Consider the following 18,289-nt stretch of genomic DNA (forward strand, 5'->3'; position numbering starts at 1 on the left):
CATGATGAGTTAGTACATACTAACAAATAGCTACTTCAAAGCTTTTGTGCTAGCTTGTCAATTTAATAATTGCTTATATATAAATAAAAAACGTAGACAGGAAAACTAATAAGTCTTTCATGGCTTCTAACCATCTTCATTAATCATTTTGCCAATCGAATAAAATGGTCTTGGCACATCCAAATCAGATTTGCGGTCCGGGCTTTGCCAGTTAAATTGAAATGTTTCAGAGCACACATCGATTGCAACTCAAAGCCCACACTCACCGCACACTCCATCTGCACACACGCATACACATAGACGATGTACACACCACCACCCTTGCAACCAATTGCACACCCAGCAATTCGCCAACAAATGGCAAACTGCAGTGCAGGAACCGCATGTTGCAAACTCTTCGTATTTGCGCACAAACAACTCAATCACTCAACTCCAAACGGTGGCGACAGACCGATTGCCCTTCACTCGGCACTGCTGGCGGTGGCAGAGCCAACGTGATCCAAAAAAGGATCTGCCAGTGGCCCACTCGTTTGATTCCTGATTAGAAAGGACGCTAGCAACGCGATTTAACCGGCTCCGGTTCGTTTTGGCCGTGCAGAAATGGGGGATTTTTACGGTCCTAATGCGGGTTATCAAGAGCAGACATAAACACTGCACCAGACATGCTGGCCAGGTCATTTCTAGTCTGGCCAGCAGCGGATTCGGAGTCCGGACTGCCTGTTCCAGCTGCGAGTGCCAGACAATGATTGCGGCTGATTGGCCACCAACGGCGGGTGGTTCGCCCGTTTTGCAATGCTGTGTGGTGCGGAGGTGTGGCACGGATTATTTGATTCTTTTCGCAACATGGAAAATTAATAACATCGCGGTGTTGCAAAAGGACGTAATGCGAATTGTGAATCAGGATTGCGAGAAGAAACGGAAATGCAAGGATTTGTTTTGCAATGGAAAATGAAAGGACACAGCAACACTAGAAGCCATGGACTTTAAATCTTCATAGCTGGCTTAAAAGTTGTTTTAAATTTGCTGGAATTGTTAATTGCTTTTTACTTGTACTATTCTGTCTACCATGAATTTAATCCTCTTAAGCAAGGGTTCTTATGTTTGTTATGATAATTAACTGAAAAGCAATCTTATTTTTTCAATGTGCTCTTTGTTAGCAAATATAATTTATGATAAAAGGTTTAAATAAGCGAATTCAATTTAAGTTTAGAAATTAAAAAGAGTACGGCTGCATAGTTATTACTCACACTCTCAAACTTATCCTTGTTCTTCACGTGCTGCGCGATGAAGCGGGATCCTTCGATGGTCTTCTCCATTTCGCGGGCGTAGGGCTTCTCGAACGTAGGACTGAGATCGGCGGCAGCGGCGGCTGCAGCGGCCGGGCAGCAGCCGGGACTGATGTCTCCGTTGAGGCCCGACGGGCTGAACAGATCGTCGTCGGCGCCCGGGAGTGGCAGTGAGGAGGGCAGCGGCGGTTCTGCGAAACAGTGGGCGCTAATCCCGCCCGCCGCAGCCAAATCGAAGCGATGCGAAGCGGGTAGTGCTGGGGAAAAAGATAAAAATATACTGATTAAAATCTTTAAAATCCTTAAAAAACGCACTTCTTTTAACAGAAATTAACTTCATAGCCTTCATTTTCTTTGAAGTTGAAATTACTGGTGTGTCATAGAAAGTATAGCTTCTTGTTAAGTAAGCTGCTTTTACGTTACTTTTTACCGAAACCAGGGACCCAATTCTGGGTGGATACTTTTTTCCGAGTGTTTGCCAGCATTAACAGCATTAGGCAAATAAAGTTGTAAATGCAATTTGCAACTTTTCTGCATTGTCTTCGCCGTCGCAATGCTCCTTGGCACAATGTCCCCGAAGGAAGTGAGTAGACAAAGGACCCTCAACCTCGAGGGCGGCCCAACAGAAGCAGAGAAGCAGGACTTCAGGTCCGGGGATACAATAAGGAAACTCAATAAATAGTTTTCTGCATTCTGTTTTCCATTTATTTTGCTGGGCCATTTGAAAGTTTCAGGTCTTTTCTTTTGCGATTTCCCTTTCATTTTCGCGCGCTTCGAAAGCCATTTGAAGTAGAAATTATTTTATTCTTTGACCGTAAGCTTAAAATTATTGCTCCACGCGGCGTATGCGCAATATTACGTATACACCAAGTGTGCGCCTTATTAAAAAATTGCTTCTTTAATCTTGACTCCATTTTAATGAGCCATCTAAATGCTGTCAGTTTGGGGCGACAAAATAGCATGAAAGGCATTTCCTAGAACTTATAATGCCTGGACAAAACTTTCCCTTTTGGCCGGCGTCCTTGCAGATGCACTTGTTAATTGTCATAAATTATTTCGCCCCGCCCTCCGAACACGGCATCATTATAAAGCGGTGTGTCTGAATGCATATAATTTCCATGTTGTTGTGCATATTTAAAATGGAATATAAACTGGCAAGTTGCAAGTTTCCCGTCGCTCGCTGCATGCACCGTTGGTAATGTGCCCACTAAAGCCAGTTGAAAACATTCATAAATTTCTCAGCTGCAGGATGGGGAACTACAAGAAGCCCACGAATCCCAAGATGCCAAGTTCTACACAGAAAGTTTGCATCAAGCGGAGCGGGAAAATGGGTGGAAAACTTTTGCTTCTTTTGTATGGGATTCGCCCGCCAGAAGGCATACCATTGTTATACGGAATTGGGTTTATGGATGAGATAGTGGTTCGTACCTGGAATGCCGTAGTCGCCGCTGAAACGCTTCGAATCGTAGTTGACAAACTTGTCCACATCCGGCGGCAGGTGATAGACATCGGTGAGCACTTCGGGCGGCTGGTCCTCCTCGGGCTCCTCCTTCTTGGGCCGCTCGATGCAGAGCAGCTTGGGCAGGATCTGGATGAAGAGGCGCTGCACCCACGGTGCCATGCGATGCGTGACAGGGGATCTAAAGAGGAAGTGTAAGGATGTGCAAAAATTTAAATACGATTCAATAACACAAGAGACTTTTTAGTCATCTTACCTAAAATTCACATTGAGCACGGCAATGGTGACCACGACAGAGAGCGTGACCAGCATCATGGTGAAGAGCAGATACTTTCCCAGCAGCGGCACCGTCAGCGACGTGGGCGGAATGATCTCGGCCAGCAGGAGGAAGAACACGGTAAGCGAGAGCAGGATGCTGATGCAGAGCGAGATCTTCTCGCCAGAGTCGCTGGGCAGGTAGAAGACCAGAACGGACAGGAACGAGATGCCCACGCAGGGTATGATCAGGTTGACCGTGTAGAAGAGCGTCTTCCGGCGGAGCGTCAGGTTGAACACTATGTCCAGATACGGCTCCTCGCAGCAGCTGTAGAACTTCTCGTTCCGCACCGCCGGCACACGCATGATGTCCCACTCCACGGAGATGTAGTAGTCCTGCAGGTCGATGCCCACCTCGATGTTGTCCGAGTCGGCGGTCTGCTTCAAGTGCCTCAAGTCCACCTGGAAAAGATTCGATAAATAACTATTTACTTAAGTGTACTGCAAAGTGTATTATATTTTGTTTACAAATTACGTTTTAATTGAACAACTGGCAACTGATTACATCGATTCAAGGGTGAGATAATCAATATGCAGGACCAGCTGGTCTTTCTTTAAACTTGCTGATTTATGGCCGGCAACTTTGGCAACTGCTGCACCTGTTCACCTCGATCCAACACCAACACCAGGCCAATCATACATCTATTTATGTTGATTTGTTGGCCCATTTCCCCAGACGAAGCATCCTTGGAAACATTTGGGCCAAGTGCCGCGCTCACAGAATCGGAAAATCAGAGGTGATGGAAAAACGTACTTCTGACAAATTTTTGACAATCGTCAATTGCACGGAGAATCGTTTGCTGTGAACGGAGATTGAGTTTGGGATACGGCAGGTGAATGGTTCCTATTCCTGTTCCGGATCCTAACTCAGCGACAGATGGCAGGGAATCGCGATAAGTTCGACTCACGTGCGAACCGAAACACAAATGACATTTACGCTTGTTACCTTTATTTCATTTCCATTTGGCTTGATTTGTCATTGGTTGTCTGTTGCTCATTTATTTATCAGTGGGTGGGTACTTCTAGTGGAGTGTTTTTCTTATAATAACAATTTATTTTCTTTCCCTAATATATCAGGAGACAGGCTTGAATTCGGTTTATTTAACTTTATTTGAAGTTTTTAACAACATCTGTACCCATCGAAATACTGCGAATTCTGTGTTTCAAACTGGTCAAATGAAAAAACTTTAAGGACATCTATTCCTATGAGACAATCGTCATTAATACCTCGTCCTGCATTTGTGCTGACACTATAAAAGTCCCAAAAAGCGATCCACAAATTTCACAACCCATACGAGTTGTAGAAAAGTCGAAAGTCAATGAAGCATGCTCGAAATTTGTGATGCGTAAAGGGGAGGAAAACGAAAATTTATATGTAGAATAATGTGCTGTCATTTTTCGATTTTTCCCCCCAGCTTCCGATTTTCCTTCGCTTTTGTTGTTGCCCATAATGAACACAATAATAACGGGAAAGAGGCGCCATATAGCAATATAGCGCAACAGTTGTGTTTTTCTCGAATCATTTTAGCCATACACTTGAAATAAGCGGGGTTGAAAAGTGGTGAATATATATATTTTTTTGGTATTTGTAGCAGAATTATACTTGGTTATTTGTTTAATTCAAAGTAGTCAAGGACGCGGGAAAAGTTTTTTAAATAATTTTTTACGTTCAAGCTTCGTGTTTCAGTTGCTTATTTTTTCTTTATACATTAAACCTTGCCGACGCAAAAAGTTTTCCAAAAAGGCGTGGGCGTGGCTGGTTCATTAAACGCAGCTGCCAGCTGTTATCTCACAAAAACACAAGAACACACACACATGTGCATGGAAAATGGAAAATGGGAGATGGGGCGAGTCTCCCACTTGATTTATCACATGACAGCAAGTGAAACGTGTCAAGTGTACAAAAAAAAAAAGTAGAAAAATAAACAAAGTAAACATTAACGGCAGATTCCAAATGAAAAACGCGCACATATTTAACCACGAAAATCCACCCGAGTGAATCATAAAAAAGAAACGTTCAATGCCATTATTTTAACATGTTTAAATAGTCGTTTAACCGCCACTTTCTTTTTTCCTTTTCCTTTAAATTAATGTTTTTTTAATCGAGTCAAGGCAACGTTTGATTAGCACTCAGTCAGATAGAATCAAGCAGCCTCGTACTGGGTTTTATTTTGCTTCGATTTTGATTGATGGGCCGGGGGATAATCTGTTCGTGGCCAGAGCTGCCAGCTGTTGCCTCCCTTCGGATGATGGCTTCTGGGTCATCCCCGCCATCAAATCCCCAACTCACCATGTAACCATCGTAGGTCCAGGATCCGAACTTCATGAAACATGTCTGCTCGTCGAAGGGAAAGTACTCGACATCAATTTCGCAGAAGGATTTGTAAATGGCGGGCGGTTTCCACACCACTTTGCCCGTGTGATGAAGAATTGCTTTTGTCATTATTGTCACTTCATAGTTGCCATCGGCGCTGAAATGGAAAAAAAAAAAAACGATGGAAAATATGTTAGATTTGGAAACGATTTACATATTGATTGAACTAATATTTTAGGTATATCAATGTGATATCCTTTAATGTTATCTTTCAATGATTTAACTTTCAAATATATATCAGGACTTAAATTTTTTTTGTAAAGCATTTTGTTGGCGATAGAAAGTTTTTTTCTCCACCCGAAATCGACTAAAAGTGCCGAACTAATTAAAAATACATTTTAGCTTCTAATTACGAATTCATTTTAGACTGAAAAAACTGCGGCTAATGCTAGGATGTTTGCGTACTGTATCCTCTGGCAAGGGGCCACGCCCCCCTACATAAGGCATATAGCATCGGCCGCTGCTGACGATGGTCCATTAGCAGCAAGGTCCTTTTCGGATCCTCTGGCTATGGCCACTGGCCAGAGACTCACACTAAATCTAAATCCGAAAGCAAAGCGTTTTAAAATGTTATTACAACAACAGCAGTGGCGGTGGCAGTGGCAGCAGCAACCATTAATGGCTAAAAACCATTTAAAATGGCTGTCGGCAGTGCACACACACACACACACACACAGGGTGAGATGGAGATTTAGGATGGAATAAGGGGGGAGTGGAGCAGCAGGAGTCTGGGGCGACAGAGAAAGAAAATCAACAAAGCGAACAAAAGTTTATAACCGAAACCGAAAAAAAGCCAAAACCACGCCTGGGGGTCACCGCAATTGCAGCCATTATCTTAACGGTGATTCACACACACAGCGAGCGACAAGCCCACACACAGATATACATATATACATATGTATGTGTATAGAGCCGGACAACGCGGCGTATGAGTGTCATCGCTGTAGTCCTGGCAGTTATCCTGGCCAAGCCGACGGCGCCTGCCGCGTCTATCAGCGCGTTAATCTCAGCGCCGCACAGCGAGCGCCATCTTTGTATCTGTGCCCCCTGCGCCCAGTCAAAGTTTTCAGGCCACAAATCGAAGCGGTCCACAGTGGGGCCAGATGCCATGGAAAGTGATCAGAAGTAATCAGTGATATTACTTTGAGAATGGTTTGAAGGCAAACCTTAACCATATCCAATTAATTGTCAAACTATTTGTTATTTAAACTTGATGCAATGATTAGTTGAAGTTCGAGAATTTCCGCATACAAAGGACTACAAAGTTAGTTGTGTATAGTATTCGTGTCAGCTGGCTCCACTGTACCGTCACGGAATCAAGGGAGTTGGCAACCCGCTGGCGGGCAGGAAAAACTTTTTGCTGACTTTGTTGCCGCTGCTCCCGATTCCCTGGCCATGTCCTTTTCCGTCCGCTTCCCTTTTGACCACCGCCACCGCCTTTGTCTTGCTTCTTGTGCTCAACCCATCCGCCCATCCGCATCCCTTCGTCCTTCTGGTACTTCGCCATGCCATTTTTATTTTTATAAATCTAATGAAAGATAATGAAATTTTATTTCGTTTCTTTTGATTTCAACGCAGTTGTCGTCAGCTTTCATGCTAAAAACTAAAAGCCAACAGCAGTTGAAAAAGAATCATAGATAGGGGATGTAAGAAGGAGGGGCTGGTGGCTGAGGAGCAACCAGAGTCACCACCAGACCAACCAGACACCCATCTAGCAACATACAATAATAGAATTAAAGTGGCTGCGGCTCCTGTTCCACTGATTCCACTGTATTAGTATGGGTGTGGCCCTTTGGTCGAAGCCCGGGCCTCGCAAAAGTTCAGCTGATAATAAAGTTGTCAACAACATTCATTTAATTAAAGAAAACAAAGCCAAAGCAGAGCACTTTGGGAATAGTACCGAGTTCCGAGTGCCGAGTGCTGAGTGCACGAAGCCAGATCCACATCCCAATGTGACCAAAACGGGCGTTCGAACGGGGGGAGTCTAATGCCCAGGCAGAGATTTATGGCGTTCAGCTAATATGGCATCTCAAAATGGTAATGCGTTTCGCCCATGACTGAGTTGGTGAGCGAATGTGTGTGTGTGTATGTGTGTGTCGGCTTAGTGGGATTATTTTTCCAGCCAAATAGGGCAGACGTATGTATGGGCGTGGTCCTAAATCTGTTTTAAACGCGCTAGCCAGAACTATTTGCGCACGGAAAATAAAACTTAATGCGATCATGTATACGTCACTTTATCAAATGAGATTGTTTTTCACATAAGAATAAAATCAACATTTAATATTTTCATATAATCAAGTGATAAAAATATAAAAGAAGTTGCAAATGTTTTGTTTAGTGTCGAATATAAATTTATAATCTGTGGCATCTGTTCGGGGTATAATATCATGGAATCCTCTTAAATAGCAGAGATATTTGAAACGATTAAATGAAATCAAATAAATGTAATTTAGTGACACAAAATTTGAGCAGAATCTGGACGAATTTTGCTCTCCATGTCGACAAACAGTAATTATTCGACGGTTGCTAAATAAACTCATATGCGTTATGTGTGCGGCATGCTGGCTAACCGAAATAAACCACTAAATGCGGCCGGAGTAAGCATGGTTACGGCTTGAATACGACCAAAACCGAAACCGGGGTCTTGAGTCAGTCGAGTGCGATTTTAATATCTTGGATCAACATGAAAATTAATTGCTGGAATTAAGCGGCTTTCACAAATATAAACAGCAGCCCAATCAGTGGATGGTGCTCGCCGTCTTTAGGGGGGGGGGCAGTAATTCCAATTCCAAGCAGTCGGTCTATTTTGGCGGCTTTAAGTGGATTCCATAGTTGCTTTCGGAGTATGAGTGTCATATAGCTTTGGTAGTCAGTCACGTCTGCCGGCTGTATGCGCATTTGATGAGCTCACATGCGAGTGCTAGACGGATAATTAGGCCGGATCCCAGGAGGCCACTACAAGCTGAGTGGAAAACAAATGCAAGTGGTAATTGCAATTCAAAAATTAACAAAATGTTGCCAAAAATGTTGCAATTTGCTGCGGATCTGGTCGAAAACAAGACCGAATGCCAGAACGCGAGCAATAAATAACAACTTTTGACGCTTGTTTTGAATTCTTTTGTGGCATTTCCCCAGCATTTTGGCCCTGAATGTGCCGCGTTTTTGCAAGGATATGAATGTATGAGTGTGAGTGTGTGGCACAAATGCCGCACGCAACGCACGCAGGTATTTTTTTTTTTTTTTTTTTGTTCTGTGGTGGTTGTGAAGGGCCGGCACAAATTTGGGCCATTTACAAAGGCTGGCCAACTATTTATTTTGCTGCCATTGCGCGTTTAGCAGACAATTAAACATTTTTCATTGCATACAAATGGGCGCACGAGGCGCATGGTATTCCCATTCCGCCACTCATACGCGTACAAAAAGTTGCATCGTAAAATAGATTGCCATCGTCCTTGTTGCACGCGTGTGTGAGTGTGTAAGTGCGACAATAAACGCGTTTTCCTCCGCCGGCTGCTGCACATGTATTTGCATTTAAAATTACAGCCAGCGAACGCGTCTTTTTTGCACTGCAACACTTGGCGCTTAATTTCTGCATAAATTTTCATGCCCGCTTGTTTGCTTCAAGGATCTACGAGCGGAAACAAATCAAACTGAGAGAGCCCAGGAGGCAGGATATTGATATTGACATTGGACTTACGTTTATTATCCTTGCGGCAACATTAAAAGCCTACAAGATAAATATTCGACTATCATTCGTTTAACTTTTATGAATTTGGTTCAGATTCCCGGCCGAGATTCTATGCGTGGAATGCCATAAAGCGGCCCGTAAGCCATCACCTTAACTTGACACTAAATTAAATGGACTTTGGCCAGGCCATTTCGATTGTCATTTTGGAGAAGAGGAAAAGAAAAAAAAAAACGCAACACAATTAAGTGCGTTGAACACAAAGGACACTTCAAGTTCAATTTAATGTGGCAACAAAGCGAAAGCGCTTCATTATGGTGCGTACAAATTATTTGCAGTTTAAAAAAGCGTACCAACGACCAAAACCCTGGCCATATAACACCCATGGCGTTCTTCGGATAACACCCGCTTCCACTTTCTTTAGTTACAATGCCTTTGTCGCTTGCTGGCTGGATGGCAAATGAAATTTAAGCTTTTTCCAAGCAATAAATTACGACTTTTTATGACACTGCCGCCAACGAAACACCCCGAAAGTATTCAATGCGTATAGTTGCCGCTGCCAAGTCGCTGGAGTACAAAATGTGAGCAACAACACACACATAAAGGGCCCATAAAACGCGTAAGCCGATCTGCCGCAGCAACAACATCAACAGCAGCGATGGCCAAGATATCCTGACCGATGTCCTGGGAAGAGTACTCGAGCAGCTTGGCAAATCGACAAAGTCAAGTGTCCAGGCAACCGAACTGAAGGGCTACAGTGGGCCAAAGTCCTCAAAAGGATTGCAAAATTAAATTGGGAAGCACAAGGAATCGATATGCTTGGCTAAGATATATTTCAATAAAATTGAGTTCCATTTTCCCATGAAGGCATTTGCCTTGCTGTTGAGTTTTAAAAGTTAATACGTTTCGCTTAGAAACAATTTCATTGACTTGCCAAGTTCGCTCTCGTTTCTAATTAGTTAAATTATTTGAATTTGAATTCCTTTTAATTTCTCGACATATTCCATTGCCTATGTATCACTATGTATCCCTGGCTTCACTCCAGCAAATTATAATAATTATACCGACCCAACGAAAACGTTCAATTTGAGAGCACTACGGACCACGAACTGTGGATTGGGGGCCGAAAAGGACCTCCCCAGGACACTTAGCCAGCCTCTAGGGCGAGCCGAAAGGCAACCGCAATGCTCAAGTTACATTGAAATAAAAATACGTTAATCATCGCCTGATAAATGGCCTAGTCCAGGAACTGTACAGCTTGGCTTTGATTTATGCCGCCGCCCATTCGGGGCAATTATGCAAATGGCCAAGAATCTCCAGGCTTCTAGCTCCCGGCTCCAGGCTATCGGAGGAGCCGGCGATGCTGACTGCAGGCAAATCCCGGAGTCGATGAGCTGGGCGAAAATTAGTTTGGTACTTACTTGTTATAGAGCACAATATCCGGTAGCCATATATGCTCGGAGGGAACGTGCAAAGTGTCCACGCCGCCATAGTCATCCGGATTCCATTTCAATTTATAGTCGTTCCATTCCTGAAATTGCAAAATGCACATTGTAAAACAGTGGTACACACAGGGAACAACAAAAGATGTCACTATGCGATGGGCAATTATTTATGCCCGATTGCCATAAATAATAGAAAAACAAATGTATATTTGCGGGGTGAAAAATTAGAAAATATTGGCACTTTGAGTGCGGCTATTCAGCGTTTGGTCTATCTATAAATATTTCATTATACGGTTGAGGGCGTTTAACTCTCGTGTATGGCTGCAATTTCAATTTCATTAATTATGCATTAATTCATTGGTCGCTAAGCTGTTGGCATTAAATTACATTTTCATAATACAATTGTGCTTCGATGTTGGGCTTCAATGTTTAAGCACGAAGTACTATTTAAGCCAGGGGTATATAAGTTTTTGGTACCCGCTGAAGCTCTACAATTAAAGTATAAGTTTTACTTAATTTCGCAATAGATTCAAATTGTGATATTTTTTAATCAATTTCCAATTATACGCTGACAAATAGGTAAATATTAGGTTTTGTGAGGTATCTGTTAGTCGCTACGCTTTCATCTGACATCGAACTTCTTTTTCATTGCTCATACGCATAACTGTAATTATGTTGATTGCCACTTTCCATATATATATGTATATATATATTTATACGACCACGCCAAGTGGGAGCCATCACACTGGGGATTACCAGAGTTGATATTGGGTTGGGGTTTCATGGTGGTCAAAGGAGCAGGAGCACGCTCGCTTTCGTGCTGACCAAGCACGAAATTCCCCGATAATTGCAAATATAATTGCAGAGTGGGTTTCCCAAATGGTTTAATATTGATCCGACTTACACACGAAATCGGGTGTCAATTGTCCTTACATGCGTTTCAGCCATTATGCGAAGTAAGTGAGTTACTATGCTGTTTATCTACCTAAAAAAGTATTATACTTGTGCTAAATGCTCCTAGCCACAAGAAATTCGAGTAATATAACACATTTAGGCCTTATATCCCTGCTTTCGCACTATAATTATGGAAATACATGGCTCATTTAACTGCGGTTGGCCACCTGCTTAAATGCAAGTGCATCTGCCAAATACGTTGGCCAAATACACAAAAGCTTTTATGGCGCTACGTGCGCAAGCGTTTGTGGCTTTATTGACAGACTGCCGCCCACTTATGAATGGGCGTGGCATACCACGAAACCAAATGAGAAAACAAACAAATTGCAGTATAATTCATGGTAATCGGTTCCTGAATACGTCCTTATCTGGCCATATTATTACACATTATTTGGTTGTTTAAGTGGCAGATATTATACCAACGTAACGTTTAAACAAATGATCCGCATATTTTCTACCACTTTTTTAAGCTTTAAATATGTAAATAATAGATATAACTATATATGTCAATACTCAAGCATACTTGTAACATTAAATGGAATCTACAATATTTGAATTGCTGGCGAAATGCAATTCTGGAACACAATGTGCCATTCAACATGCAACACACGCTCATAATGAGGACCGGAATGAGCACTTGCATTTGGCTAAAACAAACACAGATGCACACAATTGCAAATTGCTTGGCAAAAGCATAATTTATATATCATTTTGTATTCCGCTTTTGTTATTGTTTTCGGTTTTAGTGAATTGTCAAACCAAAAACTTTGGATAAGCTGCTGCCACTATTGACTGCAATTTGTGTGCGAGGAATTTGCTGTGCATGTTTTATGCAAAACCGGAAAACTTTAAAGTCCAATCCCAACCCACAAAAATTTGAAGAGTGTTTAAAAGCAGCTGGGATAAAAGAGGCATTACGGACCAATTGATATTCCTCTGGCTCGTGCTTTTTTCTTTTGGATATTTTTTTTTTTTTGTGTTTTTGGGCTTGTGGCCAACTGCTGCTCGCCGCATTAGTGCAAAGCCAATGGACATGTCGAGTGGCAAGCGCACAGGAACTGGAACTGGAAGTGGGAGTGGGAGTGGTAGTGGTCCTGGCGGTCTCCAATGTCCTGGTGGTCCTGCGAAATGGAGCCCGGCCACTTGGCCAACTTAGAAGTTTGGCATAATGCGAGCGCGTCGAAATTGGCTGGCACAAATTATTTTGCATTCGACGTCAGCGAAGCATGCAAATGGCAAATTCATGTTCCTTTGAAAGCCAAATCACAGTTGAGCAAACGCCATAATATATGTCCAACTATTTCAGCTTGTGTGCTGTTTTCACTCTTATAGTACGTGTATGATATAAACGAATAACTTACCTGTTCCACCCAGACATTGGTTGTCATAATTTGATTCTTTAGATTCTGCAAGTAAACGAAACAAAGTCGTACAGATTTGTTAGACTCGAATGTTAACAAGTGTTTCATTAATTTAATGCTGACAGTTTCCACTTCAGCTGAATTGGGTGGGGCCTGCATGGGTGGCTTTCCAGCCAACAGCCAAGCAGCATTGAGTGGCAGAGACCATCAAATAGAACTCGTTGTGCCCGGAAAATGTTGTTTTAGTGAACTGAGCTCGGGCTTCACTTCTACTGCCACCTCGATGCAGCTCTTGGCGCTTAACAAATCTATTTCGAAGTGCTCCGAAAAGTGCAAGAGGGTGGCTCCAACTGGGGCAAGTGGAATTGGGTTCGGGATGTCGTGCAGTGAGCTTCAGTCTCCTATAACCATTCAGTTTTAATCAATTTATATGCTAGGGATATCATCTTCCCCTGACGATAAGCGAAACTTTTGGCTTTAAGAGCAGCTAAAACTTTCCGCTTGCTCAAGTGGCCATTGCGGTGAGCCGCTAATCGAACGGAAAATTGCTAATTGGGAAAATGATTGTGGGGAGGGTTCTTTAAAATTTCGTTAATATATATATATCATCATTTTTAGCCAAAGCTATGATAAAAGAAAACTATCGAAAATATCATATTTTAGCCAAATGTGGTTTTCCACATTTTTCGGTAAATAATTATACGGTCCAAATGGTCCAAATATTGAATGGCATGTCTCGATAAGCTCGGAATTAAATCCTCAATCGGCTGGAGTTCAAAATTACAAATTTATTTTTTTTTGATTTTTTTTCAAATTTTTTTAAAAAAATTTTTTACCTATTATAAAAATTACAAAAACCGAAAAAATTTTTTTTGTTATTATTTTCACCTTAATGTGAAAAAATAATTAGCATTGATAAAAAGTTGTAAGAAACTGTATTCATTGCGTCTGTATGACCATTTTTAGCCAAGTTATGCTGAAAATCAATGTTGAAAATAACGAATTTCATCAAGGTAGTTTTTGTCATTTTTCTTCAAATAATAATCGGTTTTTTGGACAAAACTTTGAAAATAATGCTCCAAATATCGAATGTCATATCTCGATGTACTCGTAATGAAATTCCCAATTGATTAGAGCTTAAGTTTGGTGATTTTATTTTTTTCCAATTTTTCCAAATTTTTATGATGTTACCCCTTACCGAAATTGCGAAAATTGAAAAAAAAATTTTTTTTCAAATTCCACCAAGAAGTGGTAGAAATAATTAGTATTGAATAAAATTAGTTTAAAGCAGTTTTTAATATGTCTATAAGACCATTTTTGGCTAACTTATGCTGAAAATCCAAGTTAAAAATAACGAATTTCATCAAAAGTAGTTTTTGTCATTTTCCGTCAAATAATAACCGGTTTTTTGGCCAAAACTTTGAAAATAATAGTCGGAATATCGAATGTTATATCTTAATGTGCTCGTAATGAAATCCCCAATCGATTAAAGTTTAAGTTTGGTAATTTTATTTTTTTTTCATTTTTTTCAAATTTTTATGATGTTACCCCTTACCAAAATTGCGAAAATTGAAAAAAAATTTTTTTTTTCAAATTCCACCAAGAAGTGGTAGAAATAATGAGTATTGATTAAAATTTGTTTAAAGCGGTTTTTAATATGTCTATAAGACCATTTTTGGCTAACTTATGCTGAAAATCCAAGTTAAAAATAACGAATTTCATCAAAAGTAGTTTTTGTCATTTTCCGTCAAATAATAATCGGTTTTTTGGCCAAAACTTCGGAAATAATAGTCGGAATATCGAATGTTATATCTTAATGTGCTCGTAATGAAATCCCCAATCGATTAAAGTTTAAGTTTGGTAATTTTATTTTTTTTTCATTTTTTTCAAATTTTTATGATGTTACCCCTTACCAAAATTGCGAAAATTGAAAAAAAATTTTTTTTTTCAAATTCCACCAAGAAGTGGTAGAAATAATGAGTATTGATTAAAATTTGTTTAAAGCGGTTTTTAATATGTCTATAAGACCATTTTTGGCTAACTTATGCTGAAAATCCAAGTTAAAAATAACGAATTTCATCAAAAGTAGTTTTTGTCATTTTCCGTCAAATAATAATCGGTTTTTTGGCCAAAACTTCGGAAATAATAGTCGGAATATCGAATGTTATATCTTAATGTGCTCGTAATGAAATCCCCAATCGATTAAAGTTTAAGTTTGGTAATTTTATTTTTTTTTCATTTTTTTCAAATTTTTATGATGTTACCCCTTACCAAAATTGCGAAAATTGAAAAAAAAATTTTTTTTTCAAATTCCACCAAGAAGTGGTAGAAATAATTAGTATTGAATAAAATTTGTTTAAAGCTGTTTTTCATACGTCTATAAGACCATTTTTGGCTCACTTATGCTAAAAATCCAAGTTAAAAATAACGAATTTCATCAAAAGTAGTTTGAAACTTTGAAAATAATAGTCCAAATATCGAATGTCATATCTCGATGTACTTGTAATGAAACCCCCAATTGATTAGAGTTTAAGTTTGAAAATTTTATTTTTTTCCATTTTTTTCAAATTTTTATGATAAAAAATGCAAAAATCGACCTTAAAATCAACATTTCTATTTTAGCCAAACAATTATGGGGTTCTTTTGCCTTGGCAATTAGGTATATAAAGGAGTGTTTATATGATCTTTGTAATCACTTTTATTCTAGTTATGATGAAGAAAGCACCCTATTCTATCTGGCTCATTCCTAAAAATCTCTAGGGAAGCTACTGAATCTGCTCCTTCATATTTCGTTGCGTGGCGGGCGAAACTCATTAAATGTGGGGAAGCTCAATAGAAAAAATTAGAAAACGATAAAATTGCGGAATAAATCACTTAAGTGTTGAAAAATGTAATTAACGACAGAATGATAATGATGCGGCGTAACGCGTTTCTCGCACTTCTTTCCGCCGCAGAGTTTGGACCTGGAATCTTTGAAGGATGGGGGTGGAAAACCCCAGGGACCGCGGCAATATGTCAAGGCACGCAGTGTTAATAGATTTTTCCAGCCACGCAACCCAGGCTGCCAGCTCCCGGATCCTTTATCCTGGTATCCCCTCGGTAATCACCCGCTCCGAGGACTCTTAGTCCTTCTGTGGACCCGACCAGACCAGAGCAGAGCAGCCAGCCCGTGGAAAGGTCATTAGGCGAGGGCGACGCGGAAAACCGGCAATAAAACGACAAAGCCAAGAACCAAGCACAATGACTAAGAAAGGCGATGAGTATGGCATAAGGAAGAGATAAAATATGCGGCATCATGGGAGCTGGAAAGCCGTAGGATGCGGAGGATGCAAAGGATGCGGAGGGAAGCTGAGCCGGTAGCCTTTATGCTTTATGTGGGACATCCGTTGCAACCAGTGGCAGTAAGCGGAGCACGCTACAAAAAAAAATGGGAATATACTGTATTTGGAGGTTATACCATAAGTAACCATATCTAAAAAGAAAGTAACCAAAAATCAATGTTCCATTGCGAGATATGTACGAGCTAAGCTTTTATATTACACTCCTCTATTATTCATAAAGCTACTGAGTTGCTAGAATATTAATTTCTTTAAATTATTTCTTTCAGTGTGGCAAGCGCATCAGCACAGTGGTTGCGCCGCAGCTTATCTCATAAGAAATTGAGAAATTTGCAATCAGGATGCCGCCTTCCAGAGTAGTTGTAGTGGTTGTACTCGTATTAGTGGCGGTCCTGGGGCAGTTCGCACCTAGGACTGTAATTGGTGTTGCTTTTGTCGTTGTTGCACGTCTCGCCTATTCGCACTTAGGCGGGGGCAGCGGCAAGGATACAAGACTTTCCCCTCACCCCTCTCTAACACGATGCAGGATATGCAGCATTTAAATTGCTTAAGCCAAGTGCTTTAAGCAGTCGTCCTGCAGCTGGATTTGCATCCTCTGTGCGGGTGTATGAATATCTGTGTGTGTGTATGTGTGTGACAGGTTTACCTACTCGAGGGATCCGGATCGCCCAGTTCTGGGCAGGAAGAGGATTGCCCGGCGCCGTGCCCATGACTTGCCTGACTGGGCTTGTTTACAATTTAAATCGAATTTCCTGTGTGCTGTAAATAAACTTTGCAAAAGGCATTCCACTCGGCACACAAAAAAGTGTCCTGTGACCACAGGAGCACCAGGAGCCGCCTTTGAAAAGGCGGTGTAAGCTGAATAAGCAGTAAATTAATTTCCGAAAATATTATGAAATACTGGCTTATTTCAGGAGGCCTCTCTAATTCCGACAATTAGTGGGGGAAATAGTAAGAGGTCAAGTTAATGCACTTGGTAAAACTCAAAGGGTCTAGGAAATACGAAATAAGTCCTGACTAAGGTTGTGAGTATTTTTTTGTAAGCCCTAAAACGCAATATATAGTACCATTTTAAATTACATTTATATTGACCTAGTTCAGGTGGCACTTAAGATATCCTCTCCTGGTATTTCCAATTAAACTGCAGCTCTGTAAATTCCACAAGCCTTTTGCAGCACATTTATGTACCTCAGCATAGAATGTGAAAAGTTAATTTGGTTGGGATTGCAACAGGAGCACACAAAAGGCTTGGGATTTCCCGGCTGAAGAGAACCCAATTTCGGTCTCCGTTTCAATTTCCCCAATAATATGTGTAATTTATGGGCAACATGCAATTAACTGGCACGAAAATGTGCAACATTTGCCATTTGAATGCGTTTTGGGCGGGCAAATGTAAGCCGGTCTTACAATACAGCTGGTATTGTGATGGCCAACAGGAATTGCCTTTCTCGTCCTGCATGCACAGTATGTCTGTCACCTGGTCGAGCAGCAGTTATGCAACTAATAAGCCCAAGGTACCTGAAGCCATACTCAGCCATGGATCAGGTGGCCGAGGAGCAAGCAGATGGAAAATTGCAAATTACAAATTCTACGGCCAAAACGCACGGCTGCTTTGTTGCTGCCTCCCCCACATACTTTTCAGCCTCCCCTCGCTCGCTCCCTGTCTCTCTTTCTCTCTCGTCCTTTTGACAGTTGATTGCAATTTCCAGGACAACGGAAAAAACAAAAAAAAAAAAACAATGTACACAAGTAGTGATTTCAGTGCGGAGAATTTACAAGCAATTGTATGCCAATAAGGAAAAGCAGGCAACAAGTTTGTCCCACAACAACAGGACCAAATGGGGAAGTGAACGGAGTGGGCGAAGTGGGTGTAAAGCGTGGACTACCACTAGTGGACTATTGCAATAAAAGAAATTCTGCGAATATTTCAAGCCAGTCAGCAGTCAAGCGCACACAGGACGGCTGTGCGATATTTCTCTGTGCACCAGCTCGCACACAGAGAAAAGCAATTTCGATATAAGCACCTTATGCCAGATGCCCAGTTGCCGCCCAGATGCGCCCGGTCACAGTGG

The 18,289-nt window shown here is 41.2% G+C and overlaps 1 protein-coding gene across 3 annotated transcripts in view; it reads right to left on the bottom strand.

Moving 5' to 3' along the window:
* Positions 1-18,289, bottom strand: part of nAChRalpha1 (nicotinic Acetylcholine Receptor alpha1) — a 63,262-nt gene that overhangs the window by 8,072 nt on the left and 36,901 nt on the right. For all 3 annotated transcript variants that reach the window (NM_001275988.2, NM_079757.4, NM_001275987.1), the window contains exons 4-9: positions 12,880-12,924; positions 10,541-10,650; positions 5,351-5,531; positions 3,002-3,462; positions 2,715-2,926; positions 1,248-1,543 (exon numbers count right to left, since the gene is read on the bottom strand). In NM_001275988.2, coding sequence (NP_001262917.1) covers positions 1,248-1,543; positions 2,715-2,926; positions 3,002-3,462; positions 5,351-5,531; positions 10,541-10,650; positions 12,880-12,924 — 1,305 coding nt within the window. The remainder of the gene's footprint in view (positions 1-1,247; positions 1,544-2,714; positions 2,927-3,001; positions 3,463-5,350; positions 5,532-10,540; positions 10,651-12,879; positions 12,925-18,289) is intronic.

This window comes from Drosophila melanogaster, chromosome 3R (assembly GCF_000001215.4).
Source record: "Drosophila melanogaster chromosome 3R".
NCBI classification, from domain to species: domain Eukaryota; kingdom Metazoa; phylum Arthropoda; class Insecta; order Diptera; family Drosophilidae; genus Drosophila; species Drosophila melanogaster.